Source organism: Daldinia decipiens, assembly GCF_022478715.1.
Source record: "Daldinia decipiens strain CBS 113046 unplaced genomic scaffold F4813scaffold_3, whole genome shotgun sequence".
In the NCBI taxonomy this organism is placed as follows: Eukaryota; Fungi; Ascomycota; class Sordariomycetes; order Xylariales; family Hypoxylaceae; genus Daldinia; species Daldinia decipiens.
Genome location: NW_026054546.1, coordinates 196546 through 222913, shown reverse-complemented (window position 1 = coordinate 222913; position 26368 = coordinate 196546). Strand labels below are relative to the sequence as shown.

Genomic DNA, 26368 nt, shown 5'->3' with positions numbered 1-26368 from the left:
GGAAAGCAGAAGAGAACTTGTGGGATCACTATCTTCGATATTTTTTTCTCATTCCTTTGACCTACATTTCTCCTACGACGCCGTGTGCGATATTCTAATCTACCGAGCACGCCTGGCGATCACTGGTGCGGCTGATTAAACACCCCGTCGCTGTAGTTGTCAAATTACTATAGGACGAGATCCAAAAAAAAAAAAAAAGTTGCCCACCAGCCTGACACTGCGTCATTACGAACTTGGTCGACTTCGTTACCTATTTACCTCACGAAGTAAAATTGCCCTTAACTATCATCCGTGGAGAGCCATTACTATTGCTTCTCCTGATGAGGGTCGGATGAAATAATCGATAATGTCAACTGCTAGATCTGAACATTTGACTATTGGCTACCCCCCTAAGACTGCCAACGGTCGCTCTACCTCACCAACTACCAACATATCTCCGGTCGATCCATCGGGTGCATCTACCGTTAGATCCCCATTCGGCATGTCTGGCGTCTTAAACCCATCCGGCAAGATGGCAGGTACCACGCGTTCCGGGGCTGGTTCTCCTTCGCACGAGGCTGCCGGTTCAAGTAGACTCTACTCCAAGAGGTAAGTTTTATTGCTACCTTGGATGCATTGCACTAGCGTGTCCTGACAAACTTTAACCGTGATGCGTCTAACTGTCCTAAATTAGAGCGAGAGAAATCCAAGCTCAAGAGGGTGTTGCTGGCTTGTCCAACAACCCCTGGGGTGGCCCGCCGACTAGTGGTAACTCGACGCCTTTACGAGAGAACATTCCCGAGTCACCGACCGACGGATTCCCAGACTTTGCCCAACTACCTACGCCTGATAGTTTACCTTCGACGCGGCGGGCGCGAGCAGGCACTGTTCCATCTCGATTCCCTGCTGGTGGAATAGGAAATGGTCTTCTCAACATCCCTTCAATTTCTTCTCAGTCCACTCGACCCACGCCGTCTCAGAGCCCCTTTAAGTCACCATCGCCCAACTTGAATGATGGTTCCGACTCTGCTCGATCCTCGAACCTTTTGTCAAGACTTCGGGCTGGTTCTATGCCACAACGTAGCCCCTTTGCTCACGGCCCCGGCAGTAGCTCGCCATTCGGTCCATCAGTCTTCAGTACTTGGAACCCCAGTGGTGGGCGTGACAGGGGGAACACCCTCGCGAGCATAGCGAGCATTGGATCTAATGGGCCAAGTTCGCCAGCTCAGTCTGCATTTTCTAAGGAAGGACCTGGAGACAATGACGTTCATATGAGAACTCTTGATTATCTAGGTCTGGCCGAAACTCCGCAGCCAGCCCGTGCTCAGTTGGCCACTCCTTACCTGCCTGGTCTGGCTGATTTCACTAAGCAAGCTAACCGATTCCGTTCTTATTCGGTCAACAACAAGGATAAGTATGCGGACGAAGAAGACGATGGTTATGATGATGATAGCATGGCGCTCGAAAGCCAATATGCCGCGCACCTCCAGGATCAGTTGGCCGCCACTAATGCTGCTATTCACAGTCACAATTTGGCAGTTCAAGGGCTTCAAGCCTTTGCGTCCCAGGCCACGGTCACTCGGCCCCGTGCCCGAACAGCTGGTGTTTTAGAGCTGCAAGGAGCAGGTTCGAGGTTGATGCGAAACTACTATCCTACTCCTTCCCGTCTTGACAGCTCGATGACAGCTGCCGAGATTCGATTACCAGAAGAAAAGGAGTACGACGACCTTCCCACAGCCGTAGCAGCGATGAATCTGGGTAGGTCAAACAGCCGGAACAATGGTCTTCTGACGGCAGAGGAGGCTGGCCTTGAGGGTCCTACGAGTGCACTCTGGCTTGGCAGTATCCCAACTTCGACAACCACGTCAACGTTGACCGAGATGTTTAAGTCGTATGGCCCAATTTTGTCTGCAAGAGTTTTGACGCACAAGAATTGTGGCTTTGTGAACTTCGAGAGGGTTGATAGTGCTATTTCGGCGAAAGCTAGCATGAATGGGAAGGAAATCTTCCCTGGAGCTGGCCCGATTCGGATCAACTTTGCTAAGCCACCTTCTGCGTCGAACACCCCGGGTCACGACGGAGTGTTCCCGAGTCCAAGCCCTGATCCCTTTGCCAAGAGCCAAGATGGAACTGCTTCTGGTGGCATTGCTTCCACGGCTGATAATGCGGCAAACGCCTCGAACGCGGCGAATGCAGCGCCGGCAATCGCACCTTTGCACGAAATGACGGCAGATATCCTCCAAATCGTCAAGTCCTTTGGCGCCACAGACGAAGACACATACCGTATCTCTCACAATCTTCAGCAAGCTATTCAGTTCAATACGTTTGCTGACGAAATTCCTCCAATTCGAGAGCCCACACATACAAGAGTGCATGATGCGCCGAAATTGAGGGATATCCGAAAGCGTATTGACAATCAAAGTTTGTCTCAAGGGGATATAGAACACATTGCCACCGAGATGCTTCCTGAGATCGCCGAACTATCCTCGGACTATCTGGGCAATACCGTCGTTCAAAAATTATTCGAGCACTGCTCAGACAACATCCGAGATCTCATGCTAGCCAAGATTTCTCCGCACATGGCAGAAATCGGTGTTCATAAGAACGGTACCTGGGCAGCTCAGAAGATTATTGATGTGTGTAAGACGCCTCACCAGATGACCCTGATCGTTCAGCACTTGCGAGCCTACACCATTCCGTTGTTCCTAGACCAATACGGCAACTATGTCTTGCAAGGATGTCTCAAATTCGGCGCTCCATTCAATGATTTTATATTTGAGACTATGCTCAGTAAGATGTGGGATATTGCTCAAGGCCGATACGGCGCGCGAGCTATGCGGGCGTGTCTTGAGAGTCATCATGCTACTAAGGACCAGCAAAGAATGCTTGCAGCAACTATTGCGCTCCACAGCGTACAGTTGGCGACCAACGCGAACGGCGCCCTTCTATTGACCTGGTTCTTGGATACCTGTACATTCCCCCAGCGGCGTAGTGTTCTAGCTCCCCAGCTTGTCCCCTACCTTGTACATCTCTGCACACATAAGGTAGCGTATCTTACCGTTCTGAAAGTCATTAACCAGAAGGCGGAATCAGATGCAAGGGACGTCATTTTGAAGGCTTTATTCTTTACTCCCAAGGATCAGACGCTAGAGGCTATTTTGAGCGACCACTCATGCGGTGCTACATTGATCTTCAAAGTTCTCACCACGCCGTTCTTTGACGAGAATATAAGGGGTCAGGTGGTAGAGAATGTGAAAAGTGTTCTCGTCCGCATCAAAGCACAGCCTAATCAGGGCTACAAGCGTCTGATGGACGAGGTTGGTCTATCTACTCGCAGTGGTGGCGGAGGAGGCGGATCCCGCGATCATTCTGTGGGCAACAACCCGTCGACTGAACGGCAACGACCCGCATCTCGCCAGGCTCAGGCTAACAACGCTGCTGTGCAGCAAAATTCTCAATATGGGAACCAATATCTGAACCCGCTCAATCCTACCAGTAACACCTCGAATTTTGATATGGGCGGTTTCCCGGTACCCAGAAGTGAGAGCACGGAGTCTGGAATGTCTGCATTCCCGTCGTATGGACCTCAGGGTCCTATGTACAATGCAACTGGCGGATCGATGGCACCACCGGTTAACATGCAGCAATTGCAGTACCAGCAAAACATGCTCCCGCGCGGAACACAGCCTATGAACAACTACTTCCCGCCTATGCAAGCAGGCTTCGGAGGGTACAGCAATGCAAACCCCTCGATGGATCAGTACCGTGGGCAGAGCGCAGCCAACGGCAGTCCTATCCAACCGCCCGGGGCCCCCGCCGGCTTCGGCCCCCCTGGCTTCGGAATGGGAATGGGCATGGGAGGCTATGGCTACGGCAATGCAATGCCCTACATGCAAGAGCAACCGGTCAACGCCAGGCGCGGACGCGTAGGTCAACCCCCTCAACGGAAGAGGTCACCTCGACCGTAATTTCCGACGGTGCTGACAGATGACTTCAGAGATGATCTCAGAGGTCATCTTGACTGTTTCACACGAGATTGGATGGCTCATCTACGTCCTTGTGCGTTTTACTATTCCGAATTGCATGATTGTACAGATAGGGGTGTTGGTAGGCTTGGCATGTTTGATTTATATTCTGAAGTTTGTGGCAAAGCAGTTGTGGGCAATCCACCGAGACCCATCTAACAGCACGGCCTGGTACGCTGTGGAGGGCTGGAAACCACCCTGGCAGTACTTGGATCTCTCTATACGGTTACCTTCGTTGAAACGTGACCGTGACCGTTGAGCAATTCTTAGACGGGCTTTATCTCGCGGCTATGTTTTGGAACCGCGGTGAGTGTTTATGGACGAAGGGGTATTCCGCCACGTTTATTATGTGTACGAAGTCAGTTGCTCCGCGCGGGCCAGCCAAAGTTCAACCGGATTTCTTGAACTTTGACGCGATTCTATCATCAGCAGGCGATATAGAGAAAAGCAACTAGGGTTGACGAAGCATATGTGGCACGGAGTAAGAGATGTGTGCGGAGAAATTGGATCTCTGCTCTAAAAGGCTCTCCTGTTGCAACGGAAGACTTGCTCGCAATTGGCTTTCGCTTCGGCTTCTGTGACGACCCCATCCTAAGCAAGGGAGAGACACCAACTCCTGAGTGGCCAGAGGGACTAGCATCACTAAGCCGAGTAGATGGATAGGAAAAATATTTTAAGAGACGAATGATTTTTATTTTTTTTCCATTTTCATGTCGCCTATTCCGGCTTCGTTCTTTTCGTGATACTAGAGTTGTGAATGGCGGTGTGAGAGGAGGTGCTTTCTCCTTAACTCTAACTGGAGGGTTGTTTGTCACCGCTCCGACTATGTGATTAGGTAGGCATTCAGACCGACGATCCTGGCATATTTTCGTATGGCATACATACTCTCTAGTATCACCTTGCGGACACCGACAACGCGATACGGCGAAGTCACAAGATGACCGCCTTTTCTCCAGTGTACTGTTTTACTTTCTCTTCGATGCTTTCGTAGTTTATTGTTTATCTTGCGCGTGTACTTAGGTATGATTAGTATGCACCACGATGTTGTAGTAAAGCCTCGTTCGGCTATAATTCGATACTGCCGAGACATATTGCATCATCGCCGGCAGTTTTTGCTCGGGCTTACTAGCTAGCTAGCTATATGTAGGTAATGAATACTCACTTGCTGATTACTTGCATCCTCCCTTGCCTTGCAATGCCCATTTTGTCGTCGTCGTCGTTGTTGTTGTTGTCTAGGCTAGACTCTACCTACCTCTACAACCACAAGGCTACCTACCCTGCGTACGTACCTCCCGCCGGCCTCCCGCCGCTGCTCTTCGTGACTCGCGTAGGGTCTAAGTCGGTAGGTTAGGTACTTAGCTAACCTAAGCTGACATAGGGGCAGGGTAGAGTTTAAGGGGGCGCTGTGCTTATTGCTTGTAGGCTGGAGTTAGGTATGTATGTATGTATGTATGTATGTATGTATGTATGTCGTAGATAGCATGTAGGTTGCGGGTAGACACGTACATACGTAACGTATATATATCTTAGGTAGGTTAGGTAGGTAGCCAACTATTAATTACTCCTATTCCAGCCTCCTTATATGCTATCTACCTAACCTGGGCACTATGTAGCGGCGATGATCCATGGATGATGATGGCTTGGGTAAGTCGAGTCGACTAACCCGCCATCTCGATTTGGGCCCAGCCCGCCGGGACTCGGGGTTACGGAACTCGGTGTAGATCCGGTTGTATTTTTAATTATTTATCTTTTCCTCTTAGTTGCGTACCCCGTTCGAGACAAGACACCGCCGGTTTGCTTGCTTGCTTGCTCGTCTCGCAGAACTGGCCTAGGTTGCCTGCTTAGAATTACCTATAATTATAGGTGCCTAGATATATATAAGTTCCGATCATACTGTCGGGTTAGTCAGTCTTGATTCTTAGTAGCAGCGCTATGTGCTAGAGGGACCAGCCACTTATTAAAAACCGGTCAACGCAATATAAGTCCGGGAATTACAGGGAGAGAGAAAAAAATCTGCGTTTCCTACTACCTAGTATACGAACAGGCGACTATAGTTACTAGGTAAAGCTAGCTCTCTAAGTGCAACGATCCAGTTTTCCCTCCCCTCACGTAAACGCCGATCCGCGATCCGCCTGTCCACTCGCATGGGTTTTTGGCTTTCTCTTGCTTGCTCTTGTCTTGTCTTGTCTTGTTTTTTTTTCTTTTTCCGGGGCTCCGAGAAAAGGAGGGACGAGACAATGATGTCGAGAGATCGGTCGGGCAAATGGAATTAAAAAAAAAACAAAAAACAAAAAACAAGAGAATCAGGTCAACGAGGAGAAAAAATCCCTGGGCCCGGTCCACACTCGCCGAGTTATTCCCTCTCCGACTGCTTTCCTCTGGACTGGGCTAGCCTGTGGAGGTTGTCGAAAAGAAACCAAAATCTATGTTGACCGAGGGCTTGCAAATATGAACAGAGTGAATGAATCCGTCGAAAAGAATTCCCCAGCATCTCGAGAGTTTCGTGATTTGCCTGTTCCTACTAATGGCACTCCTCTCTGCCCTTGCCTGACTGCACGCGTATTCGGTCTCCCCCGTCCTGAGTACAAATACACAAATTGAGGCCGGCGAAGACCATCTTCTAGTCTTCCATTATCGCCTTTGAGATGATGTTGAATGTATGATGCACTGTGACCCGTGATCATGTCGAGAGTCGAGATAGGCCCCATTTCAAACAGGGTCCCAGTGGATATGATATCCGTTTGCAAATGCATAAGGACTAGAATAGCTTAGGTGGTGAAATCACCTTTCGCAAATATTTCGTTTCCAACGGCTTCCAAGGAAACCCGATAACTGAGAATCGCCATGTCATAATGCGAATGAAATTAATGCAATTTCCGTCAAATCATGTTGACGGAGTAAAGAAGATTAGTACGATCCGATACCACGAATACGAAGCTTCGATATCTTTCATGCTCGGTTCGCAGGTATCGAAATTCATATAATTCCATGGTCTGGGGCAGACAAGATTCTGCCGTAACCATTTCAAAGAAAACGTAAAACATTGCAAAAGCAACAGCGTGCGCGGCGTACGGAGGGATGATGTTTTTAGTCGATCTGCATTGTAGAATCATCGGCAGTGGGCTTGCGATCATGATCGTCAGAGTCACGAGCGGCGTCTTTACTCGGAGTGCAGTTCTTATCATCTGCAACAACAGTCTTGTCGTCTTCAGGGCTCTCGTTTGAAAGGGGTATCTCAAGCTTCGTATCTTCGTGTGATGCTTCATTCGCAGCGCTTTCCGAGCTATGCTGATTTCTGCCCTGCAGAGTCTGGCGGATAGCCTCTCTCATGGAATCCGCTTGAAGAAGCATAGCCTCAAGACTAGCAGTGTCAACCGAGGACAGACTACCGGCGGCAATGCGTGTAGCATCCCCGGCTGCCATGAGGGAAAGAACACTAGGACTAGCTTGGGACTGTATACGTTATTAGCCTCACAATATGAACAAAGTGTATGATTTGGCTTACTATCATGGCTTCGTGTAATATACTGAGACCATCGTTAGGACCGCCAGCCAGCTGAGCAAGGTTCAATGCCGCTTGCTGCTCCTGAAGAGTCCGTGCATTGGATTGAACCGCAGGAGCAGGGCTAGACGTACCAACCCGGGTAGAGCTTTGTTGGCGGTTCTGGCGTATACTAATTCATAGATTAGCATCTTGTTAGTTAAAAAACGCGCCTTGAGTTATCTTACCGGGAGATGAAATCCAGTTTGATGCCCTTTGCGGACAGTCGGTGGACCTGGCCAAAGCCCTTGTGCCGTCGCCAGGCGTCTGCATCGTCTTCGCTATCGTCGTTCTCAATCTCTATCCAACCGTCGTTGGCCATCCCTCTACCGTAGCTCTGCTCGATGACCGGTGCGTTCTTGATCTTGCGGTGGCGATGTGCCGGTGCCAGTCTTTCAGGCAGCTCGCTAAGCATGTCGTCAACGTGGCACGGGCAGCGCCAGGTCCGAGGGACGGGCGGGACGGCCAGAGGCGGATCTAAGCATTCAAGATGCCAATTGAGCCCGCATACCGAGCAGGGAATAATGGGACGGTTATCCGATACTCCCTTCTGGCAATGGTGACAAAGCACTGCGCCATCCGCGTTTCTGACCTTGAAGAAGTCAAAGGGCTCATCGACACCTTTCTTGTTCGTCCTAGAAGGGGAACGCATTAGCTACCTCCCTACCTACCTAGGTACCTAGATATACGAAGCAGGGCAATTTAAACTTACTTGGGCTTAGGAGGGGCAATCTCTTCATACTCGCCCTCGGGCCCCGTCCGGACACCCTCAAAAAGATCTCTGATGTCTTCGGGAAGACGAAACGCTCTGGGGTTCTTCCTGTCCAGGACAGTGAATAGGGAACGCAAGGGTCCATCGTGCTCGCTGAAAGGTGGGCATTGGCGATGCTTGCATTCGTTGCAATACCATTCATCAGGCATGCGGCCTTCGTCCATCGGAGGATCTATGCATAGGAAATGGAAGGAATAATTGCATCCATCACAGCAGACCAGTTCGCCATTACCCCCACAGGTATAGCAGGAGTCGTCATTTTCGTCCTAGCGGATCTCGTCAGCATGAATACGGACACATGTCACGGGTAGCTGATGCAGCAGTTTCGGGTCCAAGCGGGAACCAAGAGGATCCAATCGCCACCGCTCCGAATTCGCGCGTTTGCAGTCCTAGGGCTAGGCCTCCCTTGGCCCGCCGCGGAATAAAGTCGCACAAGCGCACATGGTATATGGGAAGAGGAGCGCGATTGTCTACGTCCGTAGAGACGAGGGCAATAAGGATAGAATTTCTGCTCACCTGGTTGTTCGGTGGTCCGTTGCCCACAGGGCTCGGCCGATCACCATTACTACGAGGAATTCCCGCAGAAGTGCCCTTCTTTTTCATCGGTCTATCATGTACAGCAGGCGTTGGTTAGTGAATGCTCCCTTGCAACGTAGATATAGGCCTCGCGAGTAAAGTGAAGGATTTCCACGTAGGAATTAAGTTTGGCCCGATGTGAAATCATGTGGTGCCACATCGCCACTTGACTGGGCCTTGCTTTGTGACAGCACACCTCATTCGGTCGGACCGCGCTGTGATAATTAAACAACACTACAACACGACACGACACGACACGACACAACGAAATACAACGCAGCAATAGATTAGGGGGAAGTGAGGAAAGGCAACTCACGAATTCTTCACGCGCAGTCCTGCTCGGGGCTTCTTGTTGGAGCGAGGGTTGGAAGGCGTCGCAGCACGCGAACCGCGGGCCGAGGACGGCGGCTCCAGATCGGCAGCTCTGAATGACAGCGCAGTAGGTGAGATGGAATCATCAAGGTCGTCATGATGTCTCTTAGCCGCCCTGGCAGCTCGCGAGCTCAAAGCTGGCGTCCGCGATAGGCGGCTCTGCTCCGCTGCATGAGGAGGCGGCGGCGGAGGCGGAATAGCCAGCTCGAAGGGTGAATCGTCAAAGTCAAGGGGCTGGCGGATGAAGCTATCTTCGCAGATGTCCTTGGTGGTACTGGTATTCTCCAACTTCTTGTTCAACTTTTTGCGAACAAGCAGATCAGAATCATCTACTTCTCCAAATCTGCTTGTAAACTTCAAGCTGGTAGATGCTTGCTGCTTGTTCTGATGGTGATGGGGCGGATGGGGCGGATGGGGGGAGCCGTTAGCAGTAACAACAGCGGGCATACTCGAATCACGAGAGGGAGGGTGTGAACGGGTAGTGTTTTGTGAGGGCGGATGCTTGGGTGATGCACCATTCTTCTTTTTCGCGGCGGGTTTCTTCTGGTGGCTGCTGATTGGCTGGCTTGAGCCTGCCGGGATTTGCGCATTATTTGGCTCGGCAGCTATGGGACGCGCGACACCCAGGTTGTCATCCACCTGATCCATGTACTCTTCATAGTCATCGGGTACATCGTCAGGAACTGAAGATAGAGATGACGAGCTGCTGACAGATCCTGATCGCGGTTTTCGCGACTTTGGAGACTTTCGTGGAGACTTTCGTGGTGATTTTTGTGGTGACTTGGTGCTTGTGAGACCTTTAGGACGGCTGATTCCATTGCCATTGCCATTTCCATTGCCATTGGCTTTGGCTTTGAGTTGAATGGAAAGGTTGCTGCGTTCCTTTGCCATGCCATCTTCATTTTGATCAAAATCAAAATCAAAATCTTCATTCTCTTCATTCTCTTCATTCTCATCAAGATCAAGCTTGACTTTCTTACTGACATGCTCATCAGCCGTGTCTTCAGGAAGAATGCTTAGATCCATTTTGACCAGCTCTGCATAAGGTGCAGGCTTCGGCTTGTGAGGCGTAAAGCGGCTACCCGTCGACGGAGGCACAAAATAGTAGCAGCCTTTGTTATCCTTTTTGCCGTCCTTTTTCTTGTCGGATACAAGCCTGTTGAACTCTTTGATCGTATCTATGTCTGCTCGTTGGTGATAGATATCTTCAATCATAGACACAAAATGAGGGTCAGATGAATTTTCATCGTAGAGTAGACGAAGTGCCCAGGCTGTGGGGTAGCGATAATGCCTAAGAGCCTCGTCTACTGCAGCCTCGACAACTTTATCTGCAAATTCTTTGTCGGGTTCACGATGGTTTAGAATAGAAGGAGGGGGATGAAAATGAGGAGAAGAGATTGCGGGTGTATTTGTTGTATTTGTTGTATTTGCTGTATTTGCTGTATTTGCTGTTGTTATGGTTGCGCGGTGAATGTGAACAGGTGAAGAATCAACTGGTGTAGGACTGGGTCGTGCACTTCGTCGCCTAGAAGAATGTCTTCTTGCCGCGTTGCTCGGGGTGACTTGGTCGACTTGGTCGACTTGGTTGACCGGGTTGACCGGGTTGGAAGTTGGTCGCACCTTTGATTTTTTAGGCACATACTCTTCATCTTCTCCATCGTCCATAATTGAAATTGGAAGGAGAGGCTGGGATAATGGCGATAATGGTGCCGCATCCACTGCATCCACCGCGTCTACTGCGTCCACCATATCCACCTCAGCACCCGCCTCTTCGGCCGATTCTTCTCTTCTGCTCGGTATCCTCTCCCTAACCGTCGGAGTAACGTATGGTTTCTTTAAAACAATCCGCGTCTTCACCGGAGGAGTTGGCAATGCCTCTCCATTTACTGGGGATTTCTTATGCATAGCTGCCTTTGGTAATGTACCTAGAGGAGCCATATTTTCCACCACTCCGCCTCGAATCAGTCCTGCCTCCTGGAAGCTGGCTTTGTTCTGCACTGGCGGTTCGAGCCACCTTTGCATAAAACTCCTTTGACCATTATAACCGGAAGGCGAGCTCGAATGTAACGGACTGGAGAACCGCGAACGGATGGATTTGTGGTTGGAAGCCATTTTTTTTTTTTTTGCCTCCTTCTCTCGCGTTTTTTTCTTTTCTCTCTCGACTGATTTTTAGGGGAGGGGGGTTGTAACACCCCTTTTGCCTGGACCTCGCTGCGCTCAGCACTGCGCGACACAGTATTGAATTAATTGTACAGTAACTATAAAAGTATTAGATTCGTACTCTTCATATATTGATAAATTCGCACTCACAATTGTTTTACGCTGGATCCAACGGCAAGGGGATCACGTCGCGCTTTTATGATGATGGTGTTTGTCCTACGCGGTAGGGCGAAGGGAGGGTTATGCGAGATTCCAGAGCTCCAAAATTCGGAGTGGACGGTGGCCCGCCACGACCAGCACGACCAGGGGCAATAACATACGCTACCCGGGGCAATGCTATTATACTGTACCCCCTCTAAACCCGCCTGGTCTACCGTCTACCGTCTACTGTGCTTAATACTTAACTAACGCTTACTACATACTTCTACTTCTACTTCTACTTCTACTTCTTCTTCATAAATCCCTAGGTTATGTTAGATCATTTATTACCAAGAATTCTATTATACTCTTTGCAGTTTTATTTCTTTTTACTACCCAAGTTACAGCTTTTTTTAACCTCGAAACTTCAATTTTCTGGTTTTCCTACTTCTAGTTTTCCTACCCTTGCTTTCTTCTTACTCCCCCTGAATTCATCATATATCCTTCACTTTTAAGAAAATAAGTAGGAACCTTGGACGTTCTCCTGTCTGATTTAATCACTACTGCTACTCATCATATGCCCCCTTTTCAAAGGACACCTCAAGATTTCCACCTTCAACTTGTTTTCTCCCCACCTTTCCTGCTGCATCTACCCCCTTCCCTATTTTTGTTGCCTTAAAGATGATCACGCCACCCGGGAGCCCGGGGTTCTGACTCATATACGGAATCAGAAGGTATCTAGGCGAGAATAACACTGTCTTACTCCCGAGCCTACGAGGTCTGCCTTCTTAAATCCGCCGCGGCACCCAAGCGCAATAATAACTATCAACTTTGGCTCCTATTTTTCCTTAGTGCTCACTATACTGCCTGGGCGTTAAATAATCAAAAGCAGAGGTACCAATCAGCGTAGGATCGGTGCGTCAAGCTTTCTCATAGCATTAGAGAGACTTCCAGTTAGGATAAATTCCACATATGTGACACGTATCTCAACGTATCTCAGCTCAAATCTTCTTCTCTTTTTGTTTCTTTTTTTCCCCTCTACGGGGACTAATGATACATAAGCTGAGTCCTATGTAAACAGTTTCCCTCCGACTGCGTGGAGTCCACTATACATTTTTCTGTGCCAGACCGCCCTGTGTGGCTCGAAGCAACACGCCATAATGCCGAACTGGATAGGCACGCAAGTCATATCGAATCGATAAACGAAGCAATTCGGAGCCCACACCACTCGCCTGGCGTAGTGTCACCTATGATCAAGGCACTGCCGGTTCGCTTAATACGTGCCCCCGGAAGAGTGCGCTGTAGACAGGCCTACTCCTCGCTCTCATCCTCGCTCTCCTCGGCTTCTCCATCCTTCGCCTTAGCGGCCTTCTTTGCCGGCTTCTTCTTCTTCTTGTTCTTGCTCTTTCCCTTATTCTTGCTCAGGGGCTGCTCTAAAATCTTGAGAATCTCCTCATCAGTAATCTTCTTATCTGACTGGAACTTGCTTAGATCTAGTGCAGGCGGCGCACCGAGCTTCGTAATACCATTTTTGGTAATGGCTTCCTTATCGTTAGTAATATGAATGTTAAGAAAGATTTCTTAGACGTACCGAGCGTAGTTAATAATCGGGCCACTTGGGCACTATCCTTGTCACCAACTAACTCATACTGTCGTAGCACGCCTTGACGGACACCTTCGTACACTCCGACCTTGTACTTGGTATCTCCACCTTCCTCCTCGAGTTGTCTCAAGCTGAAAGGGAAGTGACCGAATTTGCTCTGGATAGTAGACAACGTCTTGCGCGCGGTTTGCGACTTCAGGATGTATGTATTGTTCGTGCGGCGGAGTAGCGTTGCCCGCTGGTCGATCGTTTTGACTTTGCCAGAACCCAAACTCAAGCCCATCTCCACACCCCATACCTCGCCTATTTCAGGGAAGCCCTCTCCCTTAGTACCTTCTGCGGGAGCAATCACGATTTTTTTCTTGCCTTCAATATCATTGCGGTCGAATAGCCAGGAGGTTGTGCTCTCTACCAGGTTGCACTCGTAGCTCTTGGCAACCTTGTCTAAGAGAGAGGTAATCTTGGTCTGAGTAGGGGGTTTCACTGCTGCAGCTTTCGCCTTCTCCTCATCGCTTCCGGCTGTTAGTAATCCGGGGGGAACCAAGAGACGTAGGAGGAGCTCATTGGCGTAATACGTGGCGAGTATTAAGTCGGCAGAGCGACCGGTGATGACATCTTCCGCTCCCTCCTTCGGCGGAACGATAATTGTGTCGCAGACAATGGAACCAAATCCGTCTATCTGCGCACCGAGCTGGATCTTTACAGGTTCGCTTGCCTGAAGCTCGACATTTGCTTCGGCGCTATCGGATGCCAAGGGGGTATAGGGAGTCACGTATGAAGCCGGAGAGACAGTCGTGGGGTGGGAAAAGCCTACACAGATATGACATAAGCAAATATTTGGGTGCGCAGAGGGTCTGTGTAATATCTGATAGTCTTAGGTATCTGATAGTCTTAGGCACTTACCCTTAAGCTTAGTTGTGCGGTAGACTTTAGCAACCTCTTCTTCAATGAGCTTGTCTCCTTTCTGGCAGATAGTGACAACCTTCTCGCCTGCAACACACAACTTGGATACGGCGGCCAGAACTTTCTCCGATATAGTGGCTGCGACCCTGTACTTGGTAAGGGTGTCTGGGTTTGCTAGCGAGTAGTCTATGAGTTAGATAAATTAGCTATTGCTCGAGTTTACCGAGTCTCGTGAGGTCCAACATGATACCCCAAGGAAGAGTCGGACAGAACCGATGGCGGGGTAATTCACACGAAGCTCTTAAGAGAAGAAAGGAAAATATAATTAGGGATTGATGATGATGAACGAACCGGTATCCTTTTCGTCGGACATATTTACCACCTAGCCAATTATGCTGACTATTGCTGGCTGGAGAAGAATTGGGTTGGCTTCTAGTTTATGGTAAAAAGGTGAAGCTTGAAGTAATAAGAGCTTGAGGTAGTAAGAAGTGGGAATAGGTAAGGCAGGTTAATGGTTAATAAGGTATTTTGGTATTTTCATTAACTGCGGGGCTTTGTGGGAGTGCGAGTAATAAGAGAGAGAGAGGGGCAGCACCTTTTGAGCTGGCAGCTGGTGACGTTCTTTACTCTGCATTTAGTTCAGGGCTGCAGGTCCGTGTGCCCGGACCGCCGTTAGGCTTGTTGCGACGGAAGGCAAAAATCGAGTTATGATAATACTCCATAATTAAATTTATTATATGAAATACAAGAGATTATGTATTTAAGAGTATATTATGCTGCTTACGTTACAAACGCACGGACGTTAGCCTAGCACTACATAGGTAGCACCTAGACAGTTTTCAGTAAGGTACTTGTGATTTGGCTGGAGAGACTGCGAAAATAAATGTTCCTTTAACTTATTCGGTCGCGGTTCGTCGCGTGTCCAGCCTTCTTCCGTTGCGGTTGCTTCATCAGCCACGGTCGAGACGTTCTGCTCTCCTAAAAAGTTGAGCGCCTATTGAATAATTCATCGCAACAGCACAACAACAACATCACAACCACGGTGCGCAGTCAATGACCTTCCTGGAATTTCCCGATACCGTCCCCGAGTCCCCGTGCACTGCAGCGCCAATCCACAATTCCATTCGTCTTCTACAATACAAGACAGGATTAGACAGGACAGTAGGAGAACAGTGAGAGAGGATCGACAAATTGAAATCGCTCTTCTATCTTCTATCCCCGTCAAGTTTTGCCTGAGATATCTTACTCTATGTGATATTTCAAACAGATAGTCATGGCAACTCAACAGGATGCAGAAGCGGCTCCAACAAGTGCTGCCGGTTCTACTGCCGGCGCGGTCTCTTTATCCAAACCAGATCGTTCTTCTACCTCTACCCCTAAAAATAGATCAGATGCGCTGGACGATTCACACACCGGCGCTCATCTGGGTCGCGACAAAGATGCCTTCAAACAAATACTGATAGGACAGGCTATTGCCCGAGATCACATACACTCTGCTGCTATGGTTAGCGACAAAGACCGGCAAAACGAGCATAACAAATACCAATTTAAGATGATCAACGACTATAAGCTTTTACGAAACGAATACAGAGCATGGTTTACACCCAGTAGACTTTTCGGAGAGGGCTACAGTGGTTATGGCAATGGGAGAACAGAGATCGGACAACAGTCGCGATTGATGTATCCAGCTCAGAAACTCAGGCCGGGTAAGCGACAAGCGCCGCCTCTGAAATGGAAGAGGAAGGATATGAAGCAGCAGGCCGAGCAGCATGAAGAGTTAGTTCCCGTTCGGCTAGATGTAGATTGGGACAAGATCAAGTTGCGCGACACCTTCACGTGGAATCTCCATGAGAGAATTGTCGGTGCTGATCTATTTGCGGCGCATTTAGTAGAAGATATGGGACTCAAGGCGCCTGCCGCTCAGCCCGTATTCGAGCAGGTTGTGCAGCAGATGCATGAGCAGCTCAACGACTTTTACCCCTTTGTATTCTCCGATGAAGATGCGTTAGACCCCGAGTTACCTTACTCGGCTTGGAAGAATGACGAGATGAGAATATTAGTCAAGCTTAACATCACTATCGGGCAGCATACCTTAGTAGACCAGTTCGAATGGGAGATCAATAACCCTCTCAACTCGCCCGAGGAATTTGCGGCGAGCATGGCCAAGGACCTTGCACTCTCCGGAGAGTTCACCACGGCCATTGCTCACTGTATCCGAGAGCAGACGCAGCTTTTCACACGGAGCTTATACAGTATAGGACATCCATTTGACGGCAGACCAATTGAGGACCCGGATTTAATCATGGCTTTTCTCCCATCACCGCTGCCTTCCGTGTTCCGGCCGCAGCAACAGGCTAAGGAATACGCTCCGTATCTATACGAGCTCAGCGAGGCGGACCTAGAACGGAACGAGATGGTATTCTCCCGAGAGCAAAGAAGACAAAAGAGATCCATAAATAGACGAGGAGGACCAACGCTACCAGATCTAAAGGAGAGACAGAGGACAATCCGAACTCTTGTTGTCTCTTCTACACTGCCAGGTGCAGCAGAAAACGTAGAGGAAAGCAGACTCTATAAGCGAGTCGCGGGTGCGCCAGGCGCAAGCACAGGCAGGAGGAGAGGACCTGGAGCACGCGACGGCGATATATCAGATTCCGACGAAAGTGACGATTCGGGTCCTGATTCACCTGCCGCTTCACAATTAACCGGTACGGCGAGAACGAGAGGTATGAGAGGTGCCGCAACTGCTGCACAGCAGCGGATGGCGAACCTCGGCCGGTCCGAAACCCCCGAAGCCACGATACATCACCACGAAACTCGGACATCAAGAAGATTTGGGCGTGAACTAACTAGGGAAGATACCGAAGAACCCCAACAACTCCAGGTAACGCTTAGGGTTACAAATAAAGAGAGATTACGGAAGATTCTATTACGCGATCCCAGATTGAAGCAAAGCACACCAGGCAGATCACAGACACCATCTCAATACCATGCCCGTGCCCATAGTGCCTCTGTATCGAATATCATGCCTCCTCCCCCTTCTACTCCGAACGCCTCGGCATCGGCAGCTATTGCGACAACCCCTTCCAATACTATACCACCAGGACAAATCGGCCGAGTTGAAGCCCCTGCATCGGTAGCCGGGGCGCCTCCCCCAGTTCCCGTAAGACATTTTCCCCACCCATCCCAACACCACAATCCCTCGATCTTTAGATTCTCCAGCAGTCGTTATGATCTGTAGCTCCGATCTATGACTTGGCAGCCCCCGACCCCCCTCTCTTTTATATCTCATCTAGCGCTCATACTCACAACCTCTAACAGCCCCCTCCTCCCGCATGGCTCGTCACGGCGCTGGAGAAGTTCAAACAAGAACCGGCGTATGCAAACGACAGGTTTGAAGGAATCATGCGGTATAGCTCGGTCAATTCCAACACGGGCGCGCCAGTCCCCCTGCCTCAGCAGGGCGAGCCGATCCCCCCGCACGTGCGATTTTATTTCCTCCCGCGGATCCGGTGTCTCGACTGCCCGGGTAAGCTGTACACACCGGGGCCAGATATATCAGCTTCGAACTTCGAGGTCCATCTTAAGAACAAGGTACATAAAGAGAAGGTGGAGCTCCGGCTGGCGTTGGAAGGCAAGGCGGGCGGAGTGCAGTGAATATAAACGATGCATGGCGTGTGTAAAGAGGTGAAATGTGAGCAGAAGAGCCTAGGACTGCAAAATGTTTATAAGACATGGTGTGGAGTTACGGATTGGAGAATATTATCCTTCCCAAGTGGCCCCTTTAGATATGCGCCTCGACCAGTTTGGTACTGGTTAGTTACTACGGGGAGTTATTAAAATTTGCAACGGGGAAGCGCGGAGTTTGTATTAATATCAGCTCTCGGCGTCGTATAACAAGCCTTCTCTCGATAGAGACGCCCCATGTTGAAAACAACTAGTTGTTTCGATAGTTAATTTAGCTAACCTAAAGATATGAGGTCGAGTAGGTCTGTTCGAGAACTTGTCTGATGGCTATATGAGATGAGATGAGATGAGATGATATGATGGGTGTTTCTAAGTTGACTATCTACATATGTGCTTATATCGTCTGATGTATCTTGGGCTCGAGAAAGGTCCATTTACAATATGTATTGTACATACATACATGTATAGACCAAGTTATGTTAGGTACATACCTAGGTTAGGTAGTTAGGTGATACCTAACTTGAACTTGGAGGTTAAATATTATCTCCCCCCTTAAACAGCTCTTAAACAACCGGTTAAACCCAGTTTGGCTAAGGAGGCTTGGCACATATGCTTACCTATGTAGGCTAGTGGGTCACTTGGCCATCTCCTGCAGGGATCGACCCTCGATAAGGCCGATAAGGCTCATGGCGGCGCAATTCCCATCAGAGTTTCGTAGCCTTGTTCTTTCCGCGGTGTAGCAATTAGAGCATACCACTTTCCCTTATGTACGTTACGTTTTTAGTTTGCGATGGACATATTTTCGATAGCAACTTCTGATACAGACGACGACTTAATGCAATGAAGCTCGCCTATTACGTGAATGTGCTCCTTCATTCTCTTTACACAACCTCTTCTACTTAATATTTCCTTTTCTTTACCTTTACCTTTACCTTTACCCTTACCTTTACCTTTAGCTTTACCCCCGTGTCGCATCGCGTTGCCCGTCGAAACAAACACTCACTACCTTTTCCAATCTTTACATCTCGATTCGCCTCGTCTTATCTTCCTTAAGCTCTTACGTCGCCCACCATGGATTTACCTATACGATCCATCGACGAGCCAGGCATTAAAGTCCCGGGCGACGTAGCTGCCGGTCTGCGCCAGGATGTAGCCAACATTCTTCATCGCAACTCGACCGCGTTTCCCGGCGCACAACCCGTGAGCTTTACGAGAAAACACCTGGATGAGCTAACGAGAGAGGAGTGAGTGCATATTCTCGCTTTCAAACTTGTGTACAATTGTCGGTTTAAGGGTCTAACGTATGTGTCTTGTTCTATAGTTATTATGTATGCGAAAAATCAGATGGCATTCGATATCTGCTATACCTAGCCGCCGACGAATCCGGCCAAGAGAGCCACTATTTGATCGATCGCAAAAATGATTATTGGTATATTCAAGAAGGTTCTCTACACTTTCCCCTCCCAGGGAATCATCAAGCTTTCCACAGGGGAACTGTTCTGGATGGAGAATTAGTTGTAGATACCCTAAGCGATGGGCGCCAGGAGCCTCGATATCTAGTCTTCGACTGCCTCGCGTTGGATGGCCAATCGCTGATGTCGCGAGAACTCTCAAAGCGGTTGGGTTACTTTCAGGAACAAGTCTTTAAGCCATATAAGAAACTACTCGATGAGTTTCCAGAAGAGAGGCAATACCAGCCTTTCTTCATCGACCTGAAGTCTATGCAAATGGCATACGGTATTCGCATGATTTTCGAGGATGTAATCAAGAATCTCAAGCACGAAAATGACGGCTTGATATTTACGGCTCTGCATAGCGAGTACAAACCTGGCACCGACCCGCACATTTTAAAGTGGAAGGATGCCGATGAGAATACCGTTGATTTCCGGTGGAAGTTGAAGTTCCCCTTGGTTGAGCCGGACGAGCAAGAGCGAGCCGAGGGCATTACAGAGCCCTTCATCGACTACGATAGTACACCTGCGGTAGACCTGCTAGCAAATCACGGTAGTGGTCAATATCATGTCTTTGATACGCTGCACCTGGAAGATAAGGAGTGGGAGATCCTGAAAGGACTGAACGAGGCTCTGGACGAACGAGTAGTAGAAGTATATATGGACAGCCAAAAACGATGGCGTTTCTACCGGTTCCGGGACGACAAATCAGATGGGAATCACATCTCTGTCGTTAATAGCGTTATGGAGAGTATTCAGGATGGAGTAACCCGCGATGAGCTCCTAAATCATAGCAAGAGTGTGCGGGACAACTGGAAAGCCCGGGAGAAGGTTCGAAAATGAGCGTGTATGGTGAATACCACCCGGATGTTTAGAAAGGGGCATTTGCAGCCCCTCTCCTTATCCCTTGGCATGTAGCAATTCTTGGTTAAGACACGACAAGCTTTTTGCTTTTATTTCTAATATGTACAACCTAGAGAGGCGGAGGCTATTGGACTAAAGATGACGATACCACATAATAACACGGCACCCAGGTTAGGAAAACCACAAAACGTGTGGTCCGGATGGAGTTTGGAGAATATGGTTCTTGTTTAGCGACTTGAAAAGCATCTAGGTTAGACTCTTCTATAGGTAGAAATTACAATGTTTCTTCTACTAATACCTATCGTGTTGGCTGAGGTGCTCCCGTCCAGCATAAATAAGTGCAACAGATACGGTGTACTGCTGTGGCGTGATCTAGTTTATTATTCAAATCTCCTCATGAGTTGTGATCATAACTACTTGACACGCTATTGTCGCAGTATTTACATATATATAAAGAACTGTTCCAACTAGGCTTGAGAATTTCAGCAAGTGCTCATCGTATTATACACATCGATATCATATAAGACGTAATCAATATTTCCTCTTTACTGATTTCCTTTTATTTTCTTCCAGGCTGACTAGATTGACTGTAACTAATACACTCTTCTCATGGTGAGAATATCTAGAAGTCGGACCAAGATACATTTCCATTTCTGCATTATTGTAGCAATATCTACTCGTGATTTTTACAGAAACTCAGGTAGAAATACGCCAGCAAAAACATTCTTAAGAGCAAAAACACTCCATGCCCCTGAGCATAGCATTCTGCAACATCGTACATACATATACCATGTCGTATTGCAAGTCCACTTAACCATTACGCACGCAACTCAAGATGAAGAAGGGGAGCTCGAAATTATCGCACCATTGCAACGAATTTTTCACTATATGATCTTCTCTTCTCCCTACACGAACAAGGGTATAAAAAGGAGGTTGAAGGTATTTTAACAGAAAGCAAAAACAACAACTGTAAGTCAAAAGACCTCATCCGCGAACCCGACCCTGGATCAACCACCTATCTCGTTATCGTATTTTCGTCTTGTAATCCGGAGCTACTACTCCTACACATTGGAGAGAGGACAGAAACCTGGAGACGAGTCATGAGCTGTAAATTCCACTTCGCATATCAGTCAGGATTTTCTCCTCCAAACCCTAGTGCCTCTTCTGTTGCACTCGTGTCCACCGCAGCAACCAGTCTGTTGAGTCCCGTTTGTAGTTATGGGCCCGCCGCCTTATTCGGAACCTCCACCCTCATCTTCATCCTGCGTCGCAGCTCTCCTCGATCTCGTAGATCGAGTGCTAATGGGTCTGGCCTTAGGAACCGGTTTTGCTTTTGCCTTGGATGTAGCAGGCGATTTACCCTTAGCCGTGGTCGCTTTTATAGCAGGCCGCGAGGCTAGGACTTTGGTCTTCGAAACGGGAGACGAGGTAGCAGCGGCACGACTTTTCCTCCCGTTCGTTCTCGGCGGCGGCGACGATGGAGGAACTTCCTCCTCTTCATCACCAACATCGCTAAGCTCGCTTTCGTCTCCCTCGGGTTCATCTGCTTCTCCCTTTTCGGTTGCAGGCTCGGCCTCGGGCTCTTCCTCAAGGTCAGATAACTCTGAGGAATCTTGATCTTCGTTCTGTACAGGATTTCCGCTGCCGTCATAGTAGTCCCATTCCGCTACGCCCGCAAGCATGTCTTCGTCGTCTTCTGACGAGTCTCGCTCGATATATGACGAGTTCTTTTTTGAGCGGCCACTACGCCTACGGTCTGCAGAATCTGCGGCGGGCGATGATGACGCGGCAGCTTTCTTAGACTTCGATGAACTCTTTGCGGATTTAACAGCAGGCCTTTTTGATGAAGGTTTTGTAACCTTCGGCGTTGTTCTCGGCCTCGTGCCGGTCTTTGGCACCGCTGTCCTAACCCTTTTCGAGGCAGGCTGCCCTTCAGTACGTTCGTCTGCACCTCTACGTTTCTGCAAACCAGTAATGTTAGCTCGGAACATAATAAAGAATATGTAATGTTTTGTAGCTGTACCTTCTTCTTATCTACTGATTTTAATAAGTCGTCCAACTGTTCGTCGAGTCCTTCTGGGAGGTATTGCTTCTCGGCAATCTCTTGCGCTACGCTATGGCTAGGAAGCGCCGTATATAGACCTATGGGTAAACCAACCTTGCCAGAATATGCCTGGAAAGTCCAATTCTTCTTTTCCTGCCATTTTCTTAGGATGCTCTGGGCGAGATCACTGATGACGTAGAGTCTTTCGCTCTCCGTAGGAGCAATACCATCCCTAGTCTGCTTTACGCGTTCGGCGTATTTAAATATCATCCCATAGTTAGCTTCTGTAGCAATGTTGCTGACATAATATAGCAGGTATCTAGCATGATCTATCAAGTCGTCTACTTCCGTCCCGTAGTCTGGATGATGCGCCAATAAGGAGATCAACCTGCCCATTGTCGATTCCATGACGTTTTGTTTGACGTCTCGGAAGAAGCGAGCTCTAGACCGTATCCATGTTTCAATCTGGCTCTTGAATGCCACATCCGGTTCGAAGGCCGTCAAAAAGATCATGGTGTAGAATCGAGGTCGCAGCTTGTTTTGTACGAGATACTTCTGGAGTTTCTCAACAAATAGGCGACGGACCATAGCGCTTGGGTCTTGCGTTAAGAAGGCCAGCTGGTTAAAGTCGGCGTGCGAAAATATTTCCTCCAAGTGCTTCGAGGTACACAGTTTCAAAAAGAGCTGGCCAGCAAGTAGCCGCAGGCGGGCTTTGTGGTGTTTAGGGGTGTCCTTAGTCTTACATAGTTCGCCAGCTTGCTTTAGGAGACTTCGAAGAAGCTTGAAGACTGGTACGGCCAGCTCTTTTGCCTCTTCTAAATCTCGAATACCTCGAAGGCGATTGACTACTAGCTTGAGTGCCCAACACTTGACTTGACACTCCTCATCAAGTTCAGAGTCGGCAACCCACTCAGGGTCTGATTCTTTAGCATCTGTACGAACTTTAAGTAGTATATCCTCTAGCGCTGTGTCAATAATTTGATCGTTGGCATCCGCTGTCACCTTGGGCGCTAGAAGCTCTAGCTGGCTGACAGCCGCAAGTTTAGTTAGGAAATGAGGCGAGGTATATTCCCAATTTTTCATGATTCTTTGCAACAAGTCCGTCGCCGAAACCATACTTCTGTCGTCTTTTCTGGCCATCATGACATTGACTGCGTATTTTGCGGCTTTGGCCGGCTCTCCGTGCAACGCGTAGTTCATCAGTGCCTGAATAAACTTGCGGTCATCTGGAAGTTCATTGGGATACTTTTTCGAATACGAGGAGCAAGCTTTCAACGTTTCGACCATCGTGGCCTCATTTGTCCGATCAGTGGTTGGCGCACCATCTGCCAGGTCTTTGCAAAGCTGTCCAACGTGTGTCTTGAATAAGTCCGGATTGTTTTGGGAAATCTCGGTGGTAATTTCCTGAGCTGCCGCTCCAAGCCCATCTTTGTCGCTCTTCGAACAGTCCATGTAGGTCGAGAGGTGACTCTTATTCAACACAATATAGGCAGAACGGTAAAGAAGAGGCAATAAAGTGTCCAACATATGAGGTTTTGGTGAGCCTTGAACCCTCTTGACAAATTCCTTAACGGCTCTATGCACCGTCTTAAAATCGCTCTCCGCAGAGACTGCAAATTTAATTAGCTGGTAACAGCGACGGTCGTGCCAATTGGCAAAGTTATGTAGATCTGCCTCGACCTTGATTGCATCGGGGAGGAACTGGCATAAGTATTGGATCGTCTTTTTGAGATTTTGATTGATTCCATCTGCATTCCCCTCTGGATTCCCTCCGTTGAATGCATCACATTGGCGAACTAAATTTTCTAACACCTTTGAAAACTGGGGTTGCCGTGCTTGCAATGCGTTGAAAGCCCTTCTAGCATTACTATCCAGATCTTTCACGAGTAGCAAGATCCTTTCGGCGCGAATCCTATCTTGGTCATAACCAGAATCAACAACCGACTGAGACTGAGAATTGCCGTTTGATGACTTGGACCCTTTCGCCTTGGGAGGCGGAGGGAAAGAAAGGGGGATGAGACATTCGAATACGACACGTTCCAATAAAACGTTCAGTTCTAAATCGTTTGCGTAAAACGTGTTGAATATGCGGGTAGGGATACCAGACAATGCCGAAGCAACTAATTCTTGTCCGGTTGCTAATTCACCACTGCCCACCGCCCAGAGTTTGCCTAGAAGGGCCATTGCTTCGACACGAATAGACGACCTTTTATCTCGACAACGATCTGCGAGAGTAAACAGCACTGTGCCCTCCTTAGTCACACCTCCAGCAGCAGCTAGCTTGGTGACGATATCACGGAAGCTGAAAGTTTCGATGGCCTTTACGGCAGCTAGTCGAACTTTCTCATCATTGTCAGTCAACTTATCTCGCAGGCCATTGACGAATACTGATTCGTCCTCCCGGCTGAGCCCAATGCTGCCCGCAGATGTCGAGACGATGTAACCTGCAGCTATCGTCCATGCTGCCCGAATTAAAGGAGATTTGTCATTCTTCCTGCCAACGAAATTGTGGAATGCTTGAGAATGCGTCTGTGCGAAGGATAGGGGAGATATCGGGGTAGTGAGAATGCTTGTGGCGGGATGGTCTGGAACCTCATCATTCAGCTTGAGAGGCGGGTATGCTGCCGGGTCGAGCTCCGGGGAGGGGGGTGGTCCAGCAGCGCCAATTCCAGATATCATATCCCCTAAGGTTTCAGTTGCTAACAAACGCAGTTGAATATTATCGGCAGAAAGCTCAGCATCAACTGGGGGTATGACATTGGGCAATACCGTAGGTGCTGCTCGCCAAAGCTCGCGTAGAAGCTGATGAGCCTTTCGTAACTCCTTAAAATCAGACTCTGAAGGACCCGCAGGACCATCATCATTATCTGAATCGTCATCATCCCTATGTCCGTTGGCATTTCCATTGTTTCCAGAGATATCCATAATTACTTCACTAAAGTATTGGCCCACATAGCGTGCCATCTTCTCTGGGCATGAATTACACACCGTTTTAGCCATGACATATGCCTCCGGCTCCTCTTTGGGCAGAAGAGTGGTTTGCTTGCCATTGGCATCAGCCTTCTCCTTGTGGCCTCCCGGGGGCGCTGCTCGTAGAAATTGTGCCATAATAACATCTAGTACAGCGGGCGGAAGCGAAGGACTTTCTTCAACCAAGGTCACCAGAATATCCGTCATGTGAAACTCGACATCCTTGGCGACTTGCTCTCCCGACGCTGCTTTTGACGACCCGGAAACACCATCGAAAAAGGACGAAAAAAGGTGAAGTAAAAGCTCCTCTGCATTTGTAACATCGTTGATCAAGAGAATGCTCTTGACCTCAGCAAGAGACGTCAGGACATACTTGTGCTGTGTATTATAAGCGTTACTTGGATCCCAGAGCGCAGGGAGGATCGTTTTGACAAAGAGGATGAATATTTCCTATAATCGAGAAGGTATAACAGTCAGAACAAGGTCAATCATATTAATACAAATAGCATTTCTAAACGAACCTTGAGCTGCTTGGGCGTGAATGGGGCTTCTGGGGCACATAGTTTCAGTATGTCTACTAGGCAGGCTGCGGCAAAGGCTTTCACTCCGGCTTCCCTATGGGTAAGTAGGTTAGGTGAAGCCAGCTCTTTCGCGACATGATTTAGTGACTCTTTGTCAATAGTCTCTTGATCCAGATCAACTAATTCCTTAGAAAGTTTTTCTAGACGTCGGAGAAGCTCGCCAGTTGCGATTGGCTTTCCTGCGCGCCATGATAAAGGCTCATCGAATTGGAGCGTCACAAGCTCCTCTTCCATTTCCTGGTCCTCCTCCTCTGGGACCTCGTCCCTACGCCGGGCCATGATGGACTAGAAATGAATACCGATGCCGTATAGATGCAAGCAAGGTATAGTATAGAGTAGTAGGTAGGTAGGTAGTCTAAGGTAGGAAACTCGGAGCGTAGGATTTGAATCTGGTCTCGTCTTGTTCGTCTTCTTCGTGAGTGGGGCGCGAAAGAGAACGATGCGGGTAATGGACGAAGGCGCGCAATAATTTGAAATGAAACTAATTAAACCGGGAGTAAAGAGGTGTCCGAAAAAGAAGACGGTGAAGATGTGTGATCAGGTGGAGGGGAGGAACTAGAAACATTGGCAGGTTGGCAGAATGGCAGATTGGCAGATTGGTGGGACAAATGCCGGGAAGGACTTTTGACGATGAGATGTTCTTTTATCGGGGAGGTGTTACGCGACGGGCTCTGCAGGGTCAATCAATCAATTTGCAGCGTC

The 26368-nt window shown here is 48.7% G+C and overlaps 6 protein-coding genes across 6 annotated transcripts; 3 read left to right on the top strand and 3 right to left on the bottom strand.

Annotated features, from left to right (window-relative positions):
• Nucleotides 1–4138, top strand: F4813DRAFT_166109 (uncharacterized protein). Its single transcript, XM_049239138.1, has 3 exons — nucleotides 1–588; nucleotides 674–3905; nucleotides 3977–4138. Exons 1-3 carry the CDS (start codon nucleotides 347–349, stop codon nucleotides 3980–3982), a joined length of 3480 nt encoding a protein of 1159 aa, XP_049103575.1. The 5' UTR covers nucleotides 1–346; the 3' UTR covers nucleotides 3983–4138.
• A 2786-nt stretch (nucleotides 4139–6924) lies between these two features.
• Nucleotides 6925–11865, bottom strand: F4813DRAFT_166079 (uncharacterized protein). The gene is made up of 7 exons (XM_049239137.1): nucleotides 11576–11865; nucleotides 9210–11523; nucleotides 8834–8924; nucleotides 8258–8583; nucleotides 7734–8180; nucleotides 7510–7678; nucleotides 6925–7457 (listed from the first exon to the last, which is right to left on the bottom strand). The coding sequence occupies exons 2-7, from the start codon at nucleotides 11375–11377 to the stop codon at nucleotides 7092–7094; spliced, it is 3567 nt and encodes a 1188-aa protein (XP_049103574.1). The 5' UTR covers nucleotides 11378–11523; nucleotides 11576–11865; the 3' UTR covers nucleotides 6925–7091.
• A 611-nt stretch (nucleotides 11866–12476) lies between these two features.
• Nucleotides 12477–14657, bottom strand: F4813DRAFT_166050 (Creatinase/aminopeptidase). The gene is made up of 4 exons (XM_049239136.1): nucleotides 14421–14657; nucleotides 14070–14255; nucleotides 13155–13976; nucleotides 12477–13104 (listed from the first exon to the last, which is right to left on the bottom strand). The coding sequence occupies exons 1-4, from the start codon at nucleotides 14440–14442 to the stop codon at nucleotides 12875–12877; spliced, it is 1260 nt and encodes a 419-aa protein (XP_049103573.1). The 5' UTR covers nucleotides 14443–14657; the 3' UTR covers nucleotides 12477–12874.
• A 320-nt stretch (nucleotides 14658–14977) lies between these two features.
• On the top strand, nucleotides 14978–18061 carry F4813DRAFT_344999 (SNF5-domain-containing protein). The gene is made up of 2 exons (XM_049241717.1): nucleotides 14978–17232; nucleotides 17391–18061. The coding sequence occupies exons 1-2, from the start codon at nucleotides 15343–15345 to the stop codon at nucleotides 17724–17726; spliced, it is 2226 nt and encodes a 741-aa protein (XP_049103572.1). The 5' UTR covers nucleotides 14978–15342; the 3' UTR covers nucleotides 17727–18061.
• Nucleotides 18062–18488: 427 nt separating this feature from the next.
• Nucleotides 18489–20366, top strand: F4813DRAFT_344997 (mRNA capping enzyme, alpha subunit). Its single transcript, XM_049241716.1, has 2 exons — nucleotides 18489–19000; nucleotides 19078–20366. Exons 1-2 carry the CDS (start codon nucleotides 18828–18830, stop codon nucleotides 20048–20050), a joined length of 1146 nt encoding a protein of 381 aa, XP_049103571.1. The 5' UTR covers nucleotides 18489–18827; the 3' UTR covers nucleotides 20051–20366.
• Nucleotides 20367–21161: 795 nt separating this feature from the next.
• Nucleotides 21162–26048, bottom strand: F4813DRAFT_166020 (armadillo-type protein). The gene is made up of 3 exons (XM_049239135.1): nucleotides 25607–26048; nucleotides 22095–25535; nucleotides 21162–22032 (listed from the first exon to the last, which is right to left on the bottom strand). Exons 1-3 carry the CDS (start codon nucleotides 25943–25945, stop codon nucleotides 21304–21306), a joined length of 4509 nt encoding a protein of 1502 aa, XP_049103570.1. The 5' UTR covers nucleotides 25946–26048; the 3' UTR covers nucleotides 21162–21303.
• Nucleotides 26049–26368: the final 320 nt, after the last annotated feature.

What these genes read in the sequence shown, in the direction of transcription:
- F4813DRAFT_166109 (XM_049239138.1), top strand. Translation starts at nt 347, where the DNA reads ATGTCAACTGCTAGATCTGAACATTTGACTATTGGCTACCCCCCTAAG. An exon ending in AGTAGACTCTACTCCAAGAG is followed by an intron (nt 589 to 673) that starts GTAAGTTTTATT and finishes GTCCTAAATTAG; the next exon opens with AGCGAGAGAAATCCAAGCTC.
- F4813DRAFT_166079 (XM_049239137.1), bottom strand. Translation starts at nt 11,377, where the DNA reads ATGGCTTCCAACCACAAATCCATCCGTTCGCGGTTCTCCAGTCCGTTA. An exon ending in GGACTGCGCGTGAAGAATTC is followed by an intron (nt 8,925 to 9,209) that starts GTGAGTTGCCTT and finishes TGTACATGATAG; the next exon opens with ACCGATGAAAAAGAAGGGCA. An exon ending in TATTACACGAAGCCATGATA is followed by an intron (nt 7,458 to 7,509) that starts GTAAGCCAAATC and finishes TAACGTATACAG; the next exon opens with TCCCAAGCTAGTCCTAGTGT.
- F4813DRAFT_344997 (XM_049241716.1), top strand. Translation starts at nt 18,828, where the DNA reads ATGGATTTACCTATACGATCCATCGACGAGCCAGGCATTAAAGTCCCG. An exon ending in GATGAGCTAACGAGAGAGGA is followed by an intron (nt 19,001 to 19,077) that starts GTGAGTGCATAT and finishes CTTGTTCTATAG; the next exon opens with TTATTATGTATGCGAAAAAT.
- F4813DRAFT_166050 (XM_049239136.1), bottom strand. Translation starts at nt 14,442, where the DNA reads ATGTCCGACGAAAAGGATACCG. An exon ending in CCGCACAACTAAGCTTAAGG is followed by an intron (nt 13,977 to 14,069) that starts GTAAGTGCCTAA and finishes ATATCTGTGTAG; the next exon opens with GCTTTTCCCACCCCACGACT. An exon ending in CCGATTATTAACTACGCTCG is followed by an intron (nt 13,105 to 13,154) that starts GTACGTCTAAGA and finishes ACGATAAGGAAG; the next exon opens with CCATTACCAAAAATGGTATT.
- F4813DRAFT_344999 (XM_049241717.1), top strand. Translation starts at nt 15,343, where the DNA reads ATGGCAACTCAACAGGATGCAGAAGCGGCTCCAACAAGTGCTGCCGGT. An exon ending in GGGCGCCTCCCCCAGTTCCC is followed by an intron (nt 17,233 to 17,390) that starts GTAAGACATTTT and finishes AACCTCTAACAG; the next exon opens with CCCCCTCCTCCCGCATGGCT.
- F4813DRAFT_166020 (XM_049239135.1), bottom strand. Translation starts at nt 25,945, where the DNA reads ATGGCCCGGCGTAGGGACGAGGTCCCAGAGGAGGAGGACCAGGAAATG. An exon ending in TCACGCCCAAGCAGCTCAAG is followed by an intron (nt 25,536 to 25,606) that starts GTTCGTTTAGAA and finishes TCTCGATTATAG; the next exon opens with GAAATATTCATCCTCTTTGT. An exon ending in AATCAGTAGATAAGAAGAAG is followed by an intron (nt 22,033 to 22,094) that starts GTACAGCTACAA and finishes ACTGGTTTGCAG; the next exon opens with AAACGTAGAGGTGCAGACGA.